The 20,367-nt window shown below is 39.1% G+C and overlaps 1 protein-coding gene across 3 annotated transcripts in view; it reads right to left on the bottom strand.

Annotated features, from left to right (window-relative positions):
- Window positions 1–20,367, bottom strand: part of LOC121527241 (NACHT, LRR and PYD domains-containing protein 12-like) — a 26,439-nt gene extending 6,072 nt beyond the window's left edge. For all 3 annotated transcript variants that reach the window (XR_005993386.1, XR_005993387.1, XM_041814100.1), the window contains exons 1-13: window positions 20,317–20,367; window positions 16,724–16,974; window positions 13,202–13,428; window positions 10,311–12,099; window positions 9,675–9,848; window positions 7,873–8,046; window positions 6,920–7,093; window positions 5,220–5,396; window positions 4,382–4,555; window positions 3,107–3,280; window positions 1,261–1,301; window positions 1,069–1,163; window positions 700–743 (exon numbers count right to left, since the gene is read on the bottom strand). Coding sequence is in view for 1 of the 3 variants with exons in the window: in XM_041814100.1 (XP_041670034.1) it covers window positions 700–743; window positions 1,069–1,163; window positions 1,261–1,301; window positions 3,107–3,280; window positions 4,382–4,555; window positions 5,220–5,396; window positions 6,920–7,093; window positions 7,873–8,046; window positions 9,675–9,848; window positions 10,311–12,099; window positions 13,202–13,428; window positions 16,724–16,974; window positions 20,317–20,328 (3,506 nt within the window). In the remaining 2 variants the exon portion in view is untranslated. The remainder of the gene's footprint in view (window positions 1–699; window positions 744–1,068; window positions 1,164–1,260; window positions 1,302–3,106; window positions 3,281–4,381; window positions 4,556–5,219; window positions 5,397–6,919; window positions 7,094–7,872; window positions 8,047–9,674; window positions 9,849–10,310; window positions 12,100–13,201; window positions 13,429–16,723; window positions 16,975–20,316) is intronic.

Raw genomic sequence — 20,367 nt, 5'->3', positions numbered from 1 at the left:
CTGAAGCTTGTAACTCTTTCAGAGTAGTCATAGGTGTCTTGGTAGACCCCCTCACTAATCTCCTTCTTGCACGCTCACTCAGTTTGTGAGTGCGGCCTGATCTAGACAGATTCACACATGTGCCATATTCCTTCTGTGTCTTGATATTGGATTTAACTGAACTCTGGGGATGCTCAGTGCCTTGGAAATGTTTATGTCTCCACCCCCTGACTTCTACTTTTCAATAACCTTTCCTCTGAATTGCTTGGAGTGTCCTTTTGTCTTAATGGTGTAATGGTAGCCAGGAATACTGATTAACTAGTGACTGGACCTTCCAGACACGGGTGTCTTTACTACTACAATCTTTATACTACTTGTGACACATTCACTACACTCAGGTGATCCCCATTTCACTAACTGTGAGACTACTAGCAAAAATTTTCTGGACCTCTGTTGAATTAGGTCAGTCACTTTAACGGAGGTGAATATTTATGCAGTCACTTATTTAACACTACATATTTTTGTTTAATTGACGTTACTTTGTAGAAATCTCTATTTCATTTTGACACTGAAGAGGGTTTTTTTGGTCAAAAAAGTCAAATTATATTGACCATGACTGATTTATAAAATCAATATAAGGGTAAAATATGCAAGGACGTCAAATTTTTTTATAGGCACTGTAAATGGAGCTCATCATGTGTTGTTGTTGCATTTGATTACCTGTATGAAGAGTTAGTCTGTTCAGGTAAGAAGGACAGCAAAGCCTGGAATTAAGAAAAGGAGAACTTTACAGTCTAAAAGCTCTCCAGATCAATTCTTATATAAACTAGTGGATGTGAAGACTTTAATTTTGCTATAATAAGAATTGGGAAAAAGCTGTTGTGTGATTTTGAAGTTATTATGCTCTATTTTCAACCACTTAAAATCAAAACCTCTGAGACCATACATGAAAAAATATCTCACTTATCATCCTAAAAATCTATTTTATAATTGATGTTTGACTTAAATATAACAGTGGTGAAATCTCAAAAATTTTAAATCTAAGTCATTTATGGTTAAAATTTCAAACTGTGTAGGTGTTTCCCCCACCTCTTTATCATCATTAGGCTGGTGAAGCTTTTCCTTCTCATCCTGTTTGTCACTGATGTCGCTTGACAGGAGTGATGTGACATTAGGATTGTGAGCTTAAGAAGAGAAGGACAAAAGTTAACAAGGAGCATCTGCTTATTTATAAATGGTTCATAAAAGCTTTATGAATGCAGACATTGCCTTAATACTCACATTTTTCATGGTCATCAGCTGTGACCCACTCTCCCTTAATCCTTCAAAAATACAACATTGCAAAAGTTATGGATCCAATTTGAAAGAAATTCCTTTTCTCTAAGTTAGCAAACTTCAAGTCCAAGTCCTTGCACAAGACATATAATTGCAATGTAATGTAAGAATGGGCAGTACTGTGGTAATAGGGTGTACCGGGGTAACAACAAATGACCACGGTACTGCTTTAATTAATGTCATGATGACAGTACTGCATATTGAGTACACTTTTATAAGAAATTCATTGACAGTATGTGTCCATTTCCACCCGCAGCACCATTGCCTGAGTGTGGAGATGCTTTAAAAGAGATTAAAGAACTCTTGTTAATGATGTCAGAACATGTTTGATATTTATGATTCTAGGTTGTAGTGTCACTGACAAAGTACCCACAACAACCAATAAGAGCAAGCAGACGGGGTAGCGTCCCCAGTTGGATCATACATACTTTCACCGCTTACAACCATAAACACAACTGTAGCTTCATTCCAGCCAGGATTTCATCCCGAGTCTTTCCCTTGTTTAATGACTTTTGCTGCATGGCAATGCATGCCAGGGCCGCCTGTTGTGGAGGGACAGCAAGAAGGTATCACAGACACTGTGGGTTTTTTTTTTCTGAAGTCGTAGGCATGTTGGCAGGTGTGTGGTCTCCAGTGATCTGACAGTCTGGCTGAGATGTTTAGTCTGTGCGTTCAAAGCATTAAAGATGAAAAATTGTTTACAATTGTCCTGATGTCTGTGGTCTCCCACGTTTTTACAATTGCATAAGATTTAAAAATTGTCTAGTGTGTGGCCGACCTTAACCTGTGATGTTGTTAGTAGCTTGGTAAGCTAGCATACTGGCATAAGGCCTCTATGGAATCTACCGTAAAATTTTTGTTCCTTTCTATGTATTTGTGGCACATTCAAGATGAAAATATAACGAAAGGGAGGAGAAATCTTCACAGGCAGGTCAGACACCACTCAGCACCCAGTCATAGGAATGAAGGACTTCCGGTTGACTTGCCTCCATAACTATACATATGTGGAAACGAGGAGTAAAACATGTGTTCTTTCCTTTCTGAGTAGGATGTCTAAAATAAAAGCAACATAGCAAAAGTGTACACTTTGCAGAGCATCTCTGTCAGCCAGTCCAGGGCTTTAACAAGTGCTGCATGCTGCATTGAATCGGCTCGATTTGTATTTGGCCAGACGCTGCAGCACTTCATCGTGTAACGGCTTAAACAACCATTTAAATGTTGGGCAGGCCAACCCCCACGTATTGGACAGTGAATGGGGCGGGCTAATTTCAGAGTCTGCTTAGGGCCCCGTTTTGGCCAGTGGCAGCCCTGGGATCAGTTGCAAAGAAGTGAACATAGAAAGAATTTTAAAATCTTTTCTGTATTATAAGCACAGACATGAGTTGAGTGTACCATCACAGGTTTGTTTTAGGGAAAGAAATGGGGTTGTAACACCAGAATAAGCATTTAAATGAAGCTCTTCTACTTTGTAATACTGCAATATAATACTAATGCTACTTCAGGGAAAAAGAAAACCATGATATACATTTTAGGCCATATCACACAAGCTTGAGTTAGGCTGACCCTTTGTAGTGATACCATTACAGAGATCCAAGCCCCACTTAGAGTGGTATTGTTTTGATCATCCATAGAAGTGTTTTTTCACTAATTTTTCATCTATACTAACACCTTTGGATGTTTTATCTAAAAGCTAACAGTAGACGGTGAAAATCTGGGATATCCTGTTGGAGCAGTTATCAGTTGTGTTTAACCCTTCTTGAACATCATGAACTGCCTTGGATTCTTCACTGACCTCAGAGTTTCTAGTCTGCAGTGTGGACTCTGCACAAGTTCATAGAGAAGCCTCACTCCCTCATCCTGCAGGCTGTTTTCACTCAGGACCAGCTCTCTCATGTGGGAAGGGTTTGACTTCAGAGCTGAGGCCAGGTAAGTGCAGATGATATTTGTCAACCTGCAGCCACTCAGTCTAGAAATGAGAATAAACCATTTCAAAAAATTAGTTCAACCATACTCAGTCTTGATGATCTGTTTTTGAGATTAAGAAACGTTCACAATTTAAATAGTTATAAATGGAATCACTAAACACCCACACTAAATAGGATTCAGGTTAACGAAAGATTTTAGAGCCCTTCATGCTTCCATCTATTGAGAAGCTTTATGGAGATACTGATTTCCTTTTCACCTGCCCACAGTAAAGCCAAACCAACCAGAAACTGGTTTACTGACCATGGTATTACCGTGTTTGATTGGGTCTGACGTGAACACCATACAGAGTCTCTGGGGAAGATGAGAAACACCAGACTGAACAATCCAGATGAGCCGAAGGCTGCTATGAGAGCAACCTGGGCTTCATAACACTCCAGCAGGACCTCAGACTGATTGGCTCCATGCCACATCACATAGATGCAGTAATTCGTGTAAAAAGAGCTCCAACCAAGTACTGAGTGCATAAATGAGCATAATTTCCAGAAGTTCAATATTTCTGTGATATGAATTCATTGTTTTTTGGACTGGTGTTTTGGGATATTCTAAAATTATGAGATAGTGCATTTTTGAGTTTGGTGAGCTGTAAGCCGTAATCATCAACATAAAAACAAAAAAGTATTAATATTTCACATTGCAGGCTACCCCTGGGGCTTTTTCCCTCTCTTCAGGATCATTGTGAAGCATGTTTCACAAACACAATCGTGTTATCCTCCTAAAGACTGAAAAACTCTCACACTAGTAAAGTAAAGCCCACCAAAAACTCTCTGTGCAGCAAGAGGTTTCTTCTTCTCCTTTTTCTTCGGATCTTAAAGACATGTCACGTACCGCAACACCACCTACTGTTTCTGAATGTGTAGTCTCATGAAGTGAACAGCATGTCTTTATTATCAGTGGATTAAAACAGTAAAAATTGTATAAACTGAGTAATAAAATTGTATGAAATATTTGCAGTATCAACCAATAATTTAACAGTACTGATAATTATTATGCATCCCTTATAATAGTAGTAGTAATAATAATAATAATAATAAAAATAATAATAGTAATAATAATAAACCAAGAAATAAACTGGGTGACTGACCTCAGAGTTTCCAGTTCACACTTTGAACTCTGCAGAAAACCACACAGCAAATTCACTCCTGAATCCTGTAGTTTGTTCCTGCTCAGGTCCAGCTCTCTTAGATAGGAGGGGTTGGCCTTCAGAGCTGAGGCCAGAGAAGAGCAACTCTTTTTTCCCAGACTGCAGTTCTTCAATCTGAATTAACATAGCATAGATAAAAAAAAAATTAACTTATAACCCAACCACCCGTGCTCAGATGTTCAAGTGTAGCATACGTATGTTCTCAGTAACATTTTACTAACAGATATTTAAGTATATTTTTTTGTTTTAATCCACATAATTATTTGAATATTCATATGTGTCATGCCCTAACAAATGCATGACACTTTTTATCACAGAAAGTCAGAAAACTTGTGACATTATCATACCAAATCTCCTTTAGTCCATCCAACTACCCAAATTGCTTAAAACTATGTCTGGACCCCATTTAAAAGCTCTACATAGCTTCTCGGGAGTCCCTTTTCACAAATAAGCTTTTTTTTAATGAAGTATCACGATGGATTGTATTGTATTTTAATGGTTGTGAATAAACTGATTGGTTGAGTGATTGATTGATTGATTGATTGAGTGATTGACTGACTGACTGGTTTAGCCATTTCTTTTAATAAAAATCTCCCCTCCAAACAAATTCAACAGATTTTATTACAAGGAAACACAGAAATATTTTCATCCTGAAACTTGAAACATGACTAAAGAGAGGTGGATTGAATTTATTAAAATGACCAGTGAGATAAAAAATGACATACGCAACCAGTGAAGCAGAGTATATGTGTTTATAAGCTATAGTCAGTGAACTAACCTCAGAATTTCCAGTTTGCATTTCTGGCTTTGCAGATAATTGCACAGCAGCTTCATTCCTGAATTTTGCAAGTCGTTGTTGTAGCTTAGGTCAAGCTCTCTCAGATGGGAGGGGTTGGAGTTTAAGGCTGAGGCCAGAGTGGAACAGCTAGACTCTGACAATCTGCATCCACTTAGCCTAAATGAAAAAAAAAGTATTTAAATTGTAATTATATGAAGTCCATATGCTCACTGATGTGACTGATATCCATGCATGCAAAAAAAAATAAGGACTTTATAATGATTAATTAATAATATATTTACCTCCTATTTATTTGTACAGTTTAACACTTGGATCTCCTGCAACGAATGTGTCATTTTGTACAACTTTTAGCATTACTCCCAATGATTTTCTTCAAATTTGCAACCTTCAATTCATGGTAAGCATTTTCTGTAAAAGTTTCAAAAAAGGCTCTTTAAGTCATTGTGCAACTACTCTGCTGGCCAACTATGTGGTGAAGGACAGACATAAAATAACCATACAAAAATGATAAATTATCCAGATGTTGGTGTCTGCCACTTCTGTCAGTCATGAAAGTTAATCATTTTATGTTTTAAGTCAACTTCATAACCAGATGAAACCTCCTTACAGTACATTTTCAAATCGTAGAATATATTTTCATGTATGATACTTTGAATAACTTCTCTAGTTAACTTTCATTTAAGAATATTTCATGGAGAAGATCTGACAATAAAATAAAATCAGACTGACACATACATTCATGTGCATAAGTTTCAGACATGTAGGGCACCACAGATTCATCATGGGGCCTGATGTGCCACAACTGGGGCTAGAGAGAGACAGTAAGGGGAGCTAGAGTCAACCCTGACACATTTCAACTAGGGGTAGACAATCGTCCGTGACGATGTATTTTGCATTCAGCCAATTATCAGTATCAGCAATTTATTGTATTGATAATCATACAAAAATTGTTAATTTAAAGGTGTGCTACTTTGCCTCCACTGCAAGATGTGTCTTACCCTCTGGCTGTTTTCCCTCTATCACATCCTGTTTCCTGCTGCTACTGTGTTGCTCTGTGCTTTCTCATGTTGGTAGAAGCAATACTACATTGTGTACTGTCCTTAATTTTTCAAAATGCAGTTTTATATTTGTCACATGAAGTATATTCTGTTTGTCATAACAAACACATTTGATTTTAAATATTGGTTATCAGTCACCACTGATAATCGGTATTGATATCGACACAGAAAAAACAATATTGTTCAACGCTTAATTTCGTCTCACACATCTTGCCATTTAGCAGCCAAAGTCAAGTTCAACAGCAGATCTTGACTATCTCACCCCTGGTGAAATGCCCAGAGACCACTAGCATGACAACAAGTTATTTTCTCATGCCCCTGATAAGATGCAAGGACATCCAGAGCGTGACTTAATGCAGCCCCAATTTTTTTTTTGCCCAAACATGCCTAAAGGTCATGCAAAGTAATGTACATACACATGTCCAACCAATATTTGATTCACCACCAAAGCACAGTCCACTAAGGTTTGTCATATTGCATTAAATGATCCAAAATAAGTTATTTTTTGTTGTTCACCGTATCGGTGTTTTACATTAAACTAATTTGTAAGATTAAGATGTGGCCTTTTTTATTATAACCATACATTATTTTTACGCCCTAAGGAAATACAAGGTGACAGACCTCAGAGTCTCCAGTCTGCTGGTTGGATTCTGCAGGAAACCACACAGCAGCTTCACTCCTGAATCCTGCAGATTGTTGTAGCTCAGCTCCAGCTCTCTCAGGTGGGAGAGGTTGACCTTCAGAGCTAACACCAGAGAAGAACAGCTGACCTCAGACAAACTGCAGCGGCTCAATCTGAAAAACAATAATTGTTAATAAAACAAGTCTATTTAATGTCCAGTTACATATGGTCATGTTTTGAATGTGTAGCGTAACATAACCATGTTTGAATTGTTGAGCTTTTCCTAAACTGAAACAGTGTTTCTGTCATCATGTTACTGTAAATCATCATAGCCTCCTGACTACCAGTAGTTAAAATTTGTCCTTTGTGGAGGACATTTGTAAACCTGAATATCTCCCACCCACTGCATACTACTGAATAAACACCTTTTGACATGTACAGAGGATATTTAAGGCTTTTCCCTGATACCAAATGTGAAGGGGTGGGGCTTTGGTCCCTTTCTTTTTCTCATTAAGGAAAATGGCGTCCATCAGTGTAAGCGCATTTTATGGGAAGAGGAAAAGTAACTGCATAATACTTTTTACTGAGCATTTTATTGTTGTTGGCATATTTTATACAAGCCTCCTAACAACACATTGAAACATTGTCTGAATTATTTTAACTGTATTTTAACAGAGTATTGAAATGTTTAAAAAATGTCCTCCGTAGTGGACATTTGTAGTTTTTTTTCCTTCATTTTGTTCTGTTTTTTTCAAATGACAAGAAAGGGAGTCATTCTCAGAAGCAGAATGAATTTTACTACAAACTGCTGATGGAACTCATTAATTGAGTTCAAGAGCTATGCTATAGTATAATATTCATATGCCAACTAGAGCTAGAAATGATTTACAATTATAAAACTTCTGATAAAGTATGAGAAGGTAAAATAGAAAAGCTAGACTGAAATACTGACCTCAGAGTCTCCAGTTCGCATTTCCAGCTCTGCAGAAAGTCACACAATAGGTTCACTCCTGAATCCTGCAGCTTGTTGTAGTTCAGCTCCAGCTGTCTCAGATGGGAGGGGTTGGTCCTCAGAGCCGAGGCCAGGTAAGAACAGCTGATCTCTGTCAGAAAGCAGCGACTCAGCCTGAATGAAGAAAAATACGAAGAAATACGGAGAAATTATTATTATTATCATTTTTTAAATTATTATTATTATTATTATCTCTCCTGGCTCTGCCATATAGTGTGAGCACATAAATCGTGCGTGATGGTCGTGCATCATAAGCGTTTCAGACGTACAGTATAAGTTGACATTCTGCCACGACTGTTGTATGGTTGGCTTGAAATCGCACAGTGTATGCCCGGCTTTATCAATGCCTTACTTCTATGTACCTTGAAAAACAAGGTCTAGTGAGAGGCAGTCAGCAAAATGAGCAAGAACAGTAAAGTCGAGGAAGTAAAATGGCAGAAAGTCACAAAAACAGGTTAAAGTGGTCAAAAGTGTGGCTTCATTTCTCCAAAAAAAAAAAAAAAGACACAAGCAGCGCACCATGCAACATCTGTCGTACAGTGATTTCATGCAAGGCATGCATCTTTTTGCACAAGACCTTAATTTTATATAAGATGTTGATTTATTTTTAGACATCCAGAGATCTAGGATCCAGAGACTAGTGTTATATTTATTTTAAGGCTTTGTTGAGCAGTAATATTGTAGTCTAATTCAAGTTCAGAGATTGAACATCCAGAGAGCAGTTTGTTTTAACTGAGACATTTTCAACAAAAAAGAGAATTTCGGTTTATTTTAGCATGTTCTCTTTCCAAACACTTGATGTTTAACATTTGTAGTTATCTTAACTGTTAACAGCCAGTAATTGAAGTGTGCTTGTCTTTGACTCTCACTGAAGGTGGCATACATCTTCTTCAAAGAAAGAGACTCGATAAAATTTGAGTTGTTAACAGTGAAAAGCTAACCTGACACGCCGCGATATACAGCGTTTGGGAAAGGGTAGAGACTTTGAAAAAAAAACTGGGTGTGTAATTGATGAACGTTTTGTCTGTCACATCTTTATGGGCCAGTCATCAACAAAACACATGAAGTCATCGCCGCTACCGAGGTGCACATGCGCAGCTACCATATAGAACTGCATAACATGTAGACATGTCGGTACACGGCTTTTGTTGTTTTTGAAAAGAAAACAACTCACTACTGTTCGTTCTTCTTCTTTAGAAAAAGAAATGTCATCAAGTTCTGATAAACTGGTGCTTTAGCAGCATCCATGCTAAGCTCTTCCGCCATAATGGCACCGGCCTCTTGTTGCTGCTTTCTTATGTCACATCAGCTTTGCAAGGTTAGTAAAAACCTGTATATCTACTTTTCTTATCTAATCAATTTCCATCCCTATCACCAAACGAACCCTCTTTAGCACCATAATTTCTGAAGAAGGACAGATTTGGGGAGATTTTCTGGATTGTGATGCAGACTTCAAATTCAGAGTGAGCGTATGTTTCCAAAAAAATGTTACAACATCTTTCAGTTTGAATATTAGATATCTTGTCTTTGAACTGTGTCTGATTTATTATACTGTAAGTTGAATAGGATCAAAACACTGTTTTCTGTTAAATCATATTTTACAAAATATCACAAGTTTTTTGGAATTGGATTTTTATTTTAAATACATGTCTAGAAACTACAATCAAAGATTGGACATGTGTGCTCCTCCTGCAAAACTAATTTGCCCCCTTATGGGACAATAAAGAGAACCTGAATCTGACCTCAGAGTCTCCAGCTGGCAGTTTGGATTCTCCAGTCCAGCACACAACAGCTTTACTCCTGAATCCTGCAGCTCATTGAAGCTCAGCTCCAGCTCTCTCAGATGAGAAGGGTTGGACTTCAGAGCTGAGGCCACGACCTCACAGTGAGTCTCTGATAGACCACAGCTAGACAGTCTGTTGGGATACATAGTAGGAAATATGAATTATGAAAGAGGACACACGGCATTTACACAGTGCATTTGTGACAAAATCGGTTTTCTAGCTTACTTCCATATGTTGGATAATATATTGACTTAAAAGATTTAACAGACTGTCACATTGGTTTAACTGTGAACTTTCATCCCTGCAGAGATTAAAATTAGGACCCCTCCAGAGAAAATACCTCACTAATAATCAAAGTACTACAGACCAGGTCTGATTGTGTTAACATACTGGCTATACAAATCTATCAACTGAAAAAAGTTTTTATCTAACTTGAGGCAAAAAATTGAAATAATAAAGCAATGCATGTGTAAAAAATTCTAAAGCTGACCTTTTCTTTATAGATGAACAAGTAAAATATATGATTTTGTTTCATTCACAGACCTTAATTATCAGCTGATACTGATGTATGATACGCATCACATCTGACCTTACCGAGCCTTTCTGCAATTCCTTACAGCCGGAATTAATCTCCTTCTTCCCTCCTCTGTTGTCTTATACTTCTCCAGGTCTAACTCATCCAAAACCTCCTCTGATATTTGCAGTATGTAGGCCAGAGCAGAGCAGTGGATCTCAGAGAGCCTCTCCTCAGGTCTGCTCCCTGACTTAAGGAACTCTTGGATGTCCTGATGCACCGAGAGGTCGTTCATCTCCATCAGACAGTGGAAGATGTTAATGCTTCTGTCAGGAGAGATATTATAACTATTCATCTTCTTCAGGTTGTTGATGACTCGTTGGATCAATTCTGGACTGCTGTCTGTCCTACCCAGCAGGCCTCCTAAGAGTCTCTGGTTTGCCTCCAGCGACAGTCCATGAAGGAAGCGAACAAACAGATCCAGGTGGCCATTCTTACTTCTTAGCGCTTTCATCATTGTTCTGTTAAGGAGAACATCCAGAGTTGAACCCGACAGGTTTTCTCCAAGAAAAGCCTCCAGTACTGTTGTGTTCCTGTTGGTAAAACAGTGGAACATGTAGACTGCAGCCAGAAACTCCTGAACACTCAGATGAACAAAGCAGTAGACTGTTTTCTGGAAGATCCCAGTCTCTCTTTTGAAGATCTCTGTGCAAACTCCTGATAACACTGAGGCCTCTGTGACATCCAGACCACAGCGCTCCAGGTCTTCTTCATAGAACATTAGGTTTCCGTTCTCCAGATGTTCAAATGCAAGCCTCCCCAACTTCAGAAGAACTTCTCTTTCAGCCTCCAACCGCTCCTGTGGACTGGTCTCATGTTCCCCATCATACTTCTGCCTCTTCCTCTTTGTCTGAACCAACAGGAAGTGTGAGTACATGTCAGTCAGGGTCTTGGGCAGCTCTCCTCTCTGCTCTGTGCTCATCATGTTCTCCAGAACTGTAGCAGTGATCCAGCAGAAGACTGGGATCAGACACATGATGTGGAGGCTCCTGGATGTCTTGATGTGGGAGATGATTCTGCTGGACAGATCATCAGTGAACCTCCTCCTGAAGTACTCCTCCTTCTGGGTGTCAGTGAAACCTCGGACTTCGGTTAGCCTGTCCACACATGAAGGAGGGATCTGATTGGCTGCTGCAGGTCGAGAAGTTATCCAGATGAGAGCTGAAGGAAGCAGATTCCCCTTGATGAGGTTTATTAACAGCACATTAACTGATGACTTCTGTGTGATATCAGAAACAACCTTACTGATGTTGAAATCCAACAACAGTCTGCTTTCATCCAGGCCGTCAAAGATGAACAAGAGTTTACAGACAGCCAGCGTCTCTGCTCTGATCTTCTGTAATGTTGGATGGAAAACATGGAGCAGTTCCAGAAGACTGTAGCGCTTATCTCTGATCAAGTTCATCTCTCTGAATGACAGCAGAATCAGCAGACTGATGTCCTGGTTTTCCAAACCCTCTGCCCAGTCCAGAGTGAACTTCTGCACCGTGAAGGTTTTTCCAACACCAGCGACGCCATTTGTCAGAACCACTCTGATGGGTTTCTGTTGGTCAGGGAGGGCTTTAAAGATCTCATGGTACTTGATTGGTGTGTCATGGATGATCTTCCTTTTGGAAGCTGTCTCAAACTGTCTCACTTCATGTTGGGTGTTCACCTCTTCATTCTGTCCCTCTGTGATGTAGAGCTCTGTGTAGATCCTGTTTAAGAGGGTTCTGCATCCTGTTTTATCGCCGCCTTCAGTCACACGTTCACATCTCCTCGTCAGGCTGATCTTATGGTCATCCAAAACCTCATGGAGACCGCCTCTCACTAAAAATGGGAAATGTATCAACCAAAACAAAGAAACTTAGTCTGGCAATTATGGTTACTAAAGGCTTTATCAGAGACATTATTCTTCCTTATTCTTATATGTGAATAAATTCTTTACAATGAACTTAATTAAAACAAACATGACGTGCCTTCAAATGGCATTTGTAGTGACAATAGCAATTGAAAAAATGACATTATAAATACTTCTCGAGAGACCCCCCAAATTTTGCAGTTGAGGGTTTCAAGGGGTCTCTTGTGTCAATTAAAGGGTCTCAGACCCCCCTAGACCCCCCGTATTTTGCACAGTGTTTTTAAACCATATAGGGTCATCAAGATGACTGGGACTGTTGAGTGGCCATCAGAGTAACTTTGTGACTGTTGATGGTTCATATGGAAACTCTGGTGTGATGGCAAATCTCAGCTCTGACTTCTGAGGTAAATGGAACGCAGCAGAAGTCCCTTAAGATAACTAGCCGCAATGTTTTAGGGTTTAACAGACTTATTCACAGTTCCAGTTTCAAACCAGTACACCCAAGAAGTCTTCTGAGAGGTTTCAAGGACAATTAGAGCAATGATGTGGCATGCAAATCGACACAGACACACAGATAGACAGACATGGCACCAATTATAATAGTAAGATTATAACATAGTAAAAAGTCACTTTTTAAATTAATATATATCTGTGCTAAACATTTGCACATATTGTCTCTTTAATTTCGGCTGATGAGAAAGTTTGTTGAGTTTTAGGCAGGACCAACAGACCTATATCAGCTATTCCTAGAATTGCATTTTAACATCTGAAGTTTTAGGCCTGTAGTACAACAATACATTGTTATTGATACCAGTATTGACTAAAATTACTATGTAAAAATTGACATTCAGATTTTGGCAGAAATTGTACATTAAAAAAGACCAGGAACCATTCTGACTGAGTAATACAAAGACAGGGGCCATGTGAGTATTTTGAATTCAGATTTTCTAAGAGAGGCGAGTAAACAGCAGGCTAAACTGTGGGACAAGACAAAAAGAACAAGAAAAAACATGGAGGTAAACTTGGGTTGGATTTGATTGTAAGCAGAAGCAGACAGAAGTACAGTCTTACTTCGTTCAGGACTGGTCTGACTGGCTGCCTCAGGTCCATGTCCTGTTCTGGATGTTTCTCCACACTGAGGACAGGGGGAGTCACCTGATGAACCAGACTGTCCTTGGTATGAGGAAGCACACTGTCTGCAGAGCCAGTGTCCACAGCTGGTAGAGACTGGGTCCTTCAGCAGGTCCCGACACACAGTACAGCAGGACGGCTGCTCCTCCATATGACCCCTCTTCTGTCTGTGGAGATATGTCTTTGTAATTTAACGGATTGTTGAATGATGCTGGAAATACCAAGATTTGACCAACACAATCTAGATGCTCAGATGGCCAAGAAGGTTGTGGGTTTCAAGTTTAAGGGGTTTTAGGTATGAAGTCCTAAAAAAGATACTTTTACCACAAAATAACTAATTTACCTGGAGTGGAGAAAATCAGTATCACAAGTGACTTTGCCCTGCAGGACTCCTACTTGACGCCTAGACGGATGATGGGAGGAGTCTTATACTGAGTCAAGAAGCGAGTTGGGCCCCTTTAATCCTCAGGGATGGTTTCAATATGATTCACACTCAGGCTGCAAAGTGCAGAAAACTTGCTTTTCATATGGTAGCTGTAAAAATATTTTACATTGATATTTCATTATACTCTAATGGAGCTATTTTTTCACTTATAACTGACCTAATTAATGATATCAAATATTCCTAATTTTTTTTAAAAAGATTTTAAACCTTTGAATGCCATTTTTTGTCATGATACCACCATGTTTTTTCAATTAAAAAAACATTTTATTATCATTTATAATTATTATCAGTATACTACATGCAAAGTAAATTTGTTTGTGTTAATTATTACAGCATGGGATATGTCAATTATTGGTAGCAACACTGTTTTTATGCATTAATTTTTGCATGTTTAGAATGTTTTTTTCTCTATGTGCCAAATATGATCAAAATGATGCCATCTTTTAAGTAGTGAAACTGATCAATTCCAAGACAAAAGCCCAGACTGACACCCAGATATAATAAAATGCATGTATTAAGCTTTAATTGATGCAAGATTTAAAAAAAAAAAAAAAAAAAGTGCAGTTTGACTGGGTTTCAATGGCGGAATTTTTTTGTGCTTAACAGCCTGAGTGTAACTCTTGATTTTAAACAGTGTACTTTTATGCAATACACATGAACAGGGCCAAAATTATCAAAAAAAAAAGAAGAATGTGGGAACGCAGATGGTCAAGTGGTTTAAGGCGCTACCCATGTACGCGGGCGGCCCGGGTTCAAATCTGGCCTGTGGCCCTTTACCGCATGTCTCTCCCCACTCTCTTCCCTGTTTCCAAGCCTATCCACTGTCCTTCCTTTATCAAATAAAGGCATGAAAAGGCCAAAAAATAAATCTTAAAAAAAAAATAGAAGAAGAATGTAAAGTGCATAGCCTTCCCTTAAGGAGTAATTCCTTTCCTTTGTTTTTTGTTCTAAACATGCTTTCAATGGAAATGCTGGTATACTATGAAACATATAATTTTTGTGAGGTATGAGACCAAGTAATGACGTCCTGTTCAAGGCCAAGACGGTTTTTATGAGCTGACTCTTTAATGAAAACGACAGAAGCTGGCTCACATTTGAGAGCCAGTTTAATCTTTTTTACTTTTTGAGTTATATAAATACACACTTAGATATCCAAAGTGGTTACAAATGAAGAGCCGTTTGGGAGCTAGAGGACCAGCTCTTATTCTATCTCATTATCTCTTCTCGCTCAGTGATCAGCTGATTTTGGGTGTTCACTCTCTTACATACTCAGCTAAACAGATTCTGTCACCACATGTTTTGACCAATCATCATGTACCTATCATATTTTAAATCTCATTCTCTCTTTCACAGTCAACCTGCCGTTTCAGTATGGACACCACAACACTCCTCCACCCCAGCCACCTCCATTCAGTTCATCAGCATCTAGTCCTGATCCTCACTGGTCCTCTGATCCTGTATCCCTCATGAACACCACCACCAGTGTCTAGACTCCATAAGGGGGTATCCTATTCCTGCTGTCTGCCTCACTACCCCTTCAAGTACATGAAGTCACAATAGGTTCTAATCACTTAAGACTTTGCATATCTCTCTTCATGAAAATTAATGGGATAAATACTTGTTTAACTTAGACTAAGTGTTATGGCCTCTTGGATTATTAATAGATAAAATAGGGCTCGAACAAAAGAGACCATCAACCAGTGTGCGAAATACCCGGCCACAATCGGGGGGCCACCCTAACTAGCGCTCCAGTATCAGGCTGAAGTTACACAGCATGCAGTATACAGGACCACAAGTAATGCATACACACACATTAAACACACATCACCCAGTCTAGCATCATCATCAACAAAGCTGCACACAGCTGCAGGACCACAGCACAACTCTGCTCTGTGACCAAATAGGACACTGGTGCGTCGCTCTCGTGCGGGCTCGCGTAAATATACACACGCATATGCGCACTTATGAACCCAGCCAACCGACGTATGGCGAAATATATATATCAGTACAGCAGGTCTATCGCATACAGTTAATTAAGTCTGGGTTTAATAGATTTTTTTGGAGTCCCCAACTCACCGGTAGATGTGCTAGCAGCTGCCTCGCCAGAATTAGCTCGGAATGTCTCTGCTACATCTTCACCACTGTTTCGGTTTAGTCTTTTAGATGTGAATCCAAAGTTTTCAAGCAAAGAACTTTGCTTTCTCTTTGACATATTTCGCTGAATTTAAGCACACTGAGGTAAGAAATGCATAAGCTGTATGGCAGGGTTACGTGAGGTCATTGTTGCGGAGCATTTGAAACAGCGCCCCCCATGTTTGGAAGCTTTATCAAAGACATTATTCTTCCTTATTATATGTGAATAAATTCTTTACAATGAACTTAATTAAAACAAACATGACATGCTTTCAAATGGTATCTGTAGTGACAATAGCAATTGAAAAAATGACATTATAAATACTTCTCAAGAGACCCCCCAAAATTTTGCAGTTGAGGGTTTCAAGGGGTCTCTTGTGTCAATTAAGGGGTATCAGACCCCCCTAGACCCCCCGTATTTCGCACAGTGCCAGCAACATATACAAAAGGACACAAACAGATGATTTTGAGTTTCAAAATAAATAGTCCAAGCCTAATTTAACAAATTAATAAAGGCAATCAGTTAATAAATGAAATCAGTGAAATGAAAAGGGCTGTAGGCGCTGGCCAAAAAGAACAAAAGAGGGGTGGTGGACGTGGCTAAGCACGCAATGGGCCATCAGACCAGCCACCACCCCTAACTGAAGCTACCTAACCCAAAAAGAAACTAACTACTCAAGATAGAAAAGAAAACAACAAGAAAACATGACTACCGGCGAACTACAGCCAAACTAAAACAACAAAACCCAACAATCTTGACATGCATTGGGAGAGATAATCTAACTGGGAAAAAGAAAAGCCTGGTAAAACAAACAAAGTAATTAATCACGAAAAGAGAAGGTTAACCAAACAAGCAGCCAGCCACACGTAACACTCCCACTTACTTTGTGTCTGAGGGTCCTGGTTGATTATCTGGGGGTAAAACATTTAACGAATCACTTCTCGTGAACAGAGATTTGGATGCTGGAGGCTTCCATTCCATCGCCATTTCTTCAACAACATCATCATCAATATCATCATCATCATCAATATCATCATAATTGCCCAACAGATGGTTGAATCCTTGAGGCGGCAATCTAATCTTCATTTCTCCAATACCATCATAAGTCTCCAAATCACTTCCGGATGATGAATCCTGGGGAAGCACAAAGATCACAGTTAAGTTTGTCAACTTAAAGTACGACAGAAAACTTTACATGTGAAAGACGAGACAATGATTAGCTAAAAATAGATATTTGGTAATCAAAACTCTAGCAAAAAGGTAAGTTTGGTTTTTGTCAAGGAGATTGGAAAAGAAAAAAATGTTAGTGCTGGACTAAAATACAGGTAAAGTTTCTAAAGTATGATTTGGTAGACAGCCAACATACAGCACATTAATTAAGCCTGAGCTCACAGCTCGTTCACGTCGTGTGTCTGCTTGTGCCTGTGTCACTTCAGTCACAGACTAACCACTCTGATTAAAATCTATCTAGTACTGTAGCCGAGGGTTTATACCTCCATGGATGCCTCATACGTGAGAGATGTAAAGTGTGGCTATCGCATAATGTAACAGCCGACACACCGATGGCAGGGCCTGATACTGACAGCAGCCGAATATGGGTGGATTCCAGCCACGGAGTGTTACTCAGTGAGGCACTTTGGTGAGTTAGATTTATCAGTGTCACAAACTCTACTTCCCTCTAACTGTGCTCAGCCCTTAGTGCCAGTGTGTGTGAACTGGATATTTGTTTCAATGACTGATTTACACATACAGGGTGGTTTGACCAGCTTGACCAGCTGCATCACTGTGTGGTACGGCAGCACTTCTGCTTTGGACCGCAAACGCCTGCAGAGAGTGGTAAAGACTGCAGAGAAGATCACCAGGACTCCACTGGCCTCTCTGCAGAGCATCTACCACCGCAGAGTCCACAGGAGAGCTGCCTCCATCCTCAGGGACCCCACCCACCCAACCACAGCAGGGACTGTTCACACTTCTGCCCTCAGGCTGCAGGTACAGAAGTGTGAAATGCAGGACCAGCAGACTCAGAAACTCTTTATTTCCCACTGCCATCAGACTCCTAAACAAGTAAAAAGGACTCTCAAACTGTTGTAAATACAAACCTTTCAGTAACAACTCCGTTTGCACAACTCCGTTTGCACAACATTGCACCTTGCCAAGGCAACACACATACAGCCGAGGTACTGCACATACAGCCTTGCACTACATCACTTTCAGCTTGACATGCTGCTCAACGGTCTATTCTATTTCACTGCCCTTTTGTACATTCAGATGTATATTTACTATATAGCCTATATTTAATTTTCTTTATTGTGTGTATTTTTGTGTCTTGTAGTTTTTCCTTGTATTTATATGTTTTATATCTTATACTTTGCTGTGTGGCATTCATTGTAGACAGCAAAGAAAGAATTTCATTGTTCAGGGGAACATGATTCCTAACTGTGCACATGACAATAAACACTTTGAATCTTTGAATCTTGAATTTTCCCCCCGAAATAACTGCCATGTGGCTGAGTCTATCGATGTGTCCGTCATGCATCTTTGCACAGACACTTTTGGCTTCATGCCGTTCACACAGCGACACAAACATGAACACCACTCACAGACAGACAAACACAAACTAATGTGTTGGTGGTGTAGACCTGAGGCTTCGTTTTGCAGAGGAGAAAAGGATTCAACACAGAACTGAACTTTTCTCCTGCTTTAAATGTACTAAATCTACTGTCTATATAAATAACCTCTCTCTCTCTCTCACTAGCGAGCGTTCCACTTCTACATTTCATCATGACGATACACCCTAATGATTAACCTCAGTACATGAGCTCATTATCAAAACATTTGAAAAGTGCCACGTTGCAAGTAAAATGATAGATTTACTGTATATTGATAATTGACTGATCAAAAACACCATAAAGCCTCAGAGACAGAGGCAGGAGCCAGGAGGAGAAAACTTCTACAGGAGTTAAAAGACTTCAGCTGAAAATAGTAAAGCTGTAAACTTCTCTGTTTTTATCATTCTATTTATTACAGTTATAAGAGTTAAAACAGCTGATTACATCTTTCCCGTGTAAACTTAATTGAACACATTCAAATAATCTACTATTTAAATAAACAATTATTAATGATTTTTAACAATAAATAGATGGCTATTTTTATGTAATTACTGTGCTTTAAAGAATTAATCTGGCTAAAATGATCTACAATGAGACCAGGAAAGAGTTAGATCTCCTCTAATGGACTGATAACAAAAGGATTTAAGCCCTGATGTTTCTAACAGTGTGATTTCTCTGTAATGTGCTGTTTAACTTGTGCAGGTAGAAGTCCTTTAGGAGACCTGACTGTGATTAGGTTGATAAAGCATGAGAACAGAGCATGTGTTTTGTCTCATCCAAGATGTTCTAGATTTCTGCCTTTTTATATGAAACTGCAAACTTTGGTAATGTCTGTTTTCACCTGTGGACAAATGCTTGTAAGGTAGAATCACAGTTTTCTTTTACAATTCAAAGGATTGTAAATCCTTGAAATAAACCTTGATAAAAATTAAACAAGATTTCCAGACATCAAAATTGTGGCTAGCTAAAATTGAGAGTGGCTTGTGAATAAATGAATGGTGAAATTCATGTCTTGAACAGTGATTATTAATCATGAGTCACTTATAATGATATATGGGGTTGAGAGGTGCTGCTATGGTACTGCCATGTGGACGTAGTGTATGTGACATGACGCCCACAATTAATGAAGTAGGTGCTCAGGAGGGTTGAATGTCTGCCCAGGAGTTTTGACAATTAGAGGGAACATTGGTCTTGGGCTAAGCCCCTAATGTTGGCAACACCTTGCTCCACCCCTGGTTGAAAGTTACTCAGTTAAACTGAGTGCAAATTTTTACCTCAGTTTAAATGAGCAGGTTATTTTCTATAGTGCATAGTCCAAACGCAACATTGGCAAATATGTCAGAAATAATGGATTCTGTAACAACAGGAACTTGCGCATGATCTAAAATTTAGTTAAAGGCAAGACTAAAGAGGTTGGTCTAGAGTTTGCTTTAAAAAACATTAACATTAGCAGGGCTTCAGGTCTTCAGGTAAGCTTTTCCCCAGATGAGATAAAACAAAATGTTTTAGGTCTGACTTTGGAGACTATTACAGAGCACTTCCTGTTCTCGTTAACAGGGTGCTTCCTGAAAACCTGTGGACTGGGCTCAAAAGCAAACCAAAGAAATAAAAAAGGCCACTAAGAGATCTAAAAAACTAATGAAAGAATCTTAAAATCAGTTCTAAATCAAACTGCTAGCCAATGCAGAGCTCTTAAAATTGCAGTGAAATTGTAAAAGCATGAGAGATAAATCTGACCAATTGAATGTCAAGACTTAAATGATGAAACAGTCGCCAAAATCAGAGTTCTTACATCAAACTACATCCCTTTTATTTTGCTAGCTGTTAAACATTCAAACAAGTTATGAAGTGTGTGTTGGTTCCTAACCTGTGGCTCCATTAGGTTCTTGGTCTCTCTCCAGTTTCCAGATCTGGTTGT

The sequence above is a fragment of the Cheilinus undulatus genome, linkage group 19 (genome assembly GCF_018320785.1).
Source record: "Cheilinus undulatus linkage group 19, ASM1832078v1, whole genome shotgun sequence".
Lineage (NCBI taxonomy): Eukaryota > Metazoa > Chordata > Actinopteri > Labriformes > Labridae > Cheilinus > Cheilinus undulatus.
Note: the sequence above shows the minus strand (reverse complement) of the source record. Positions and strands in the feature narration are given on the sequence as shown.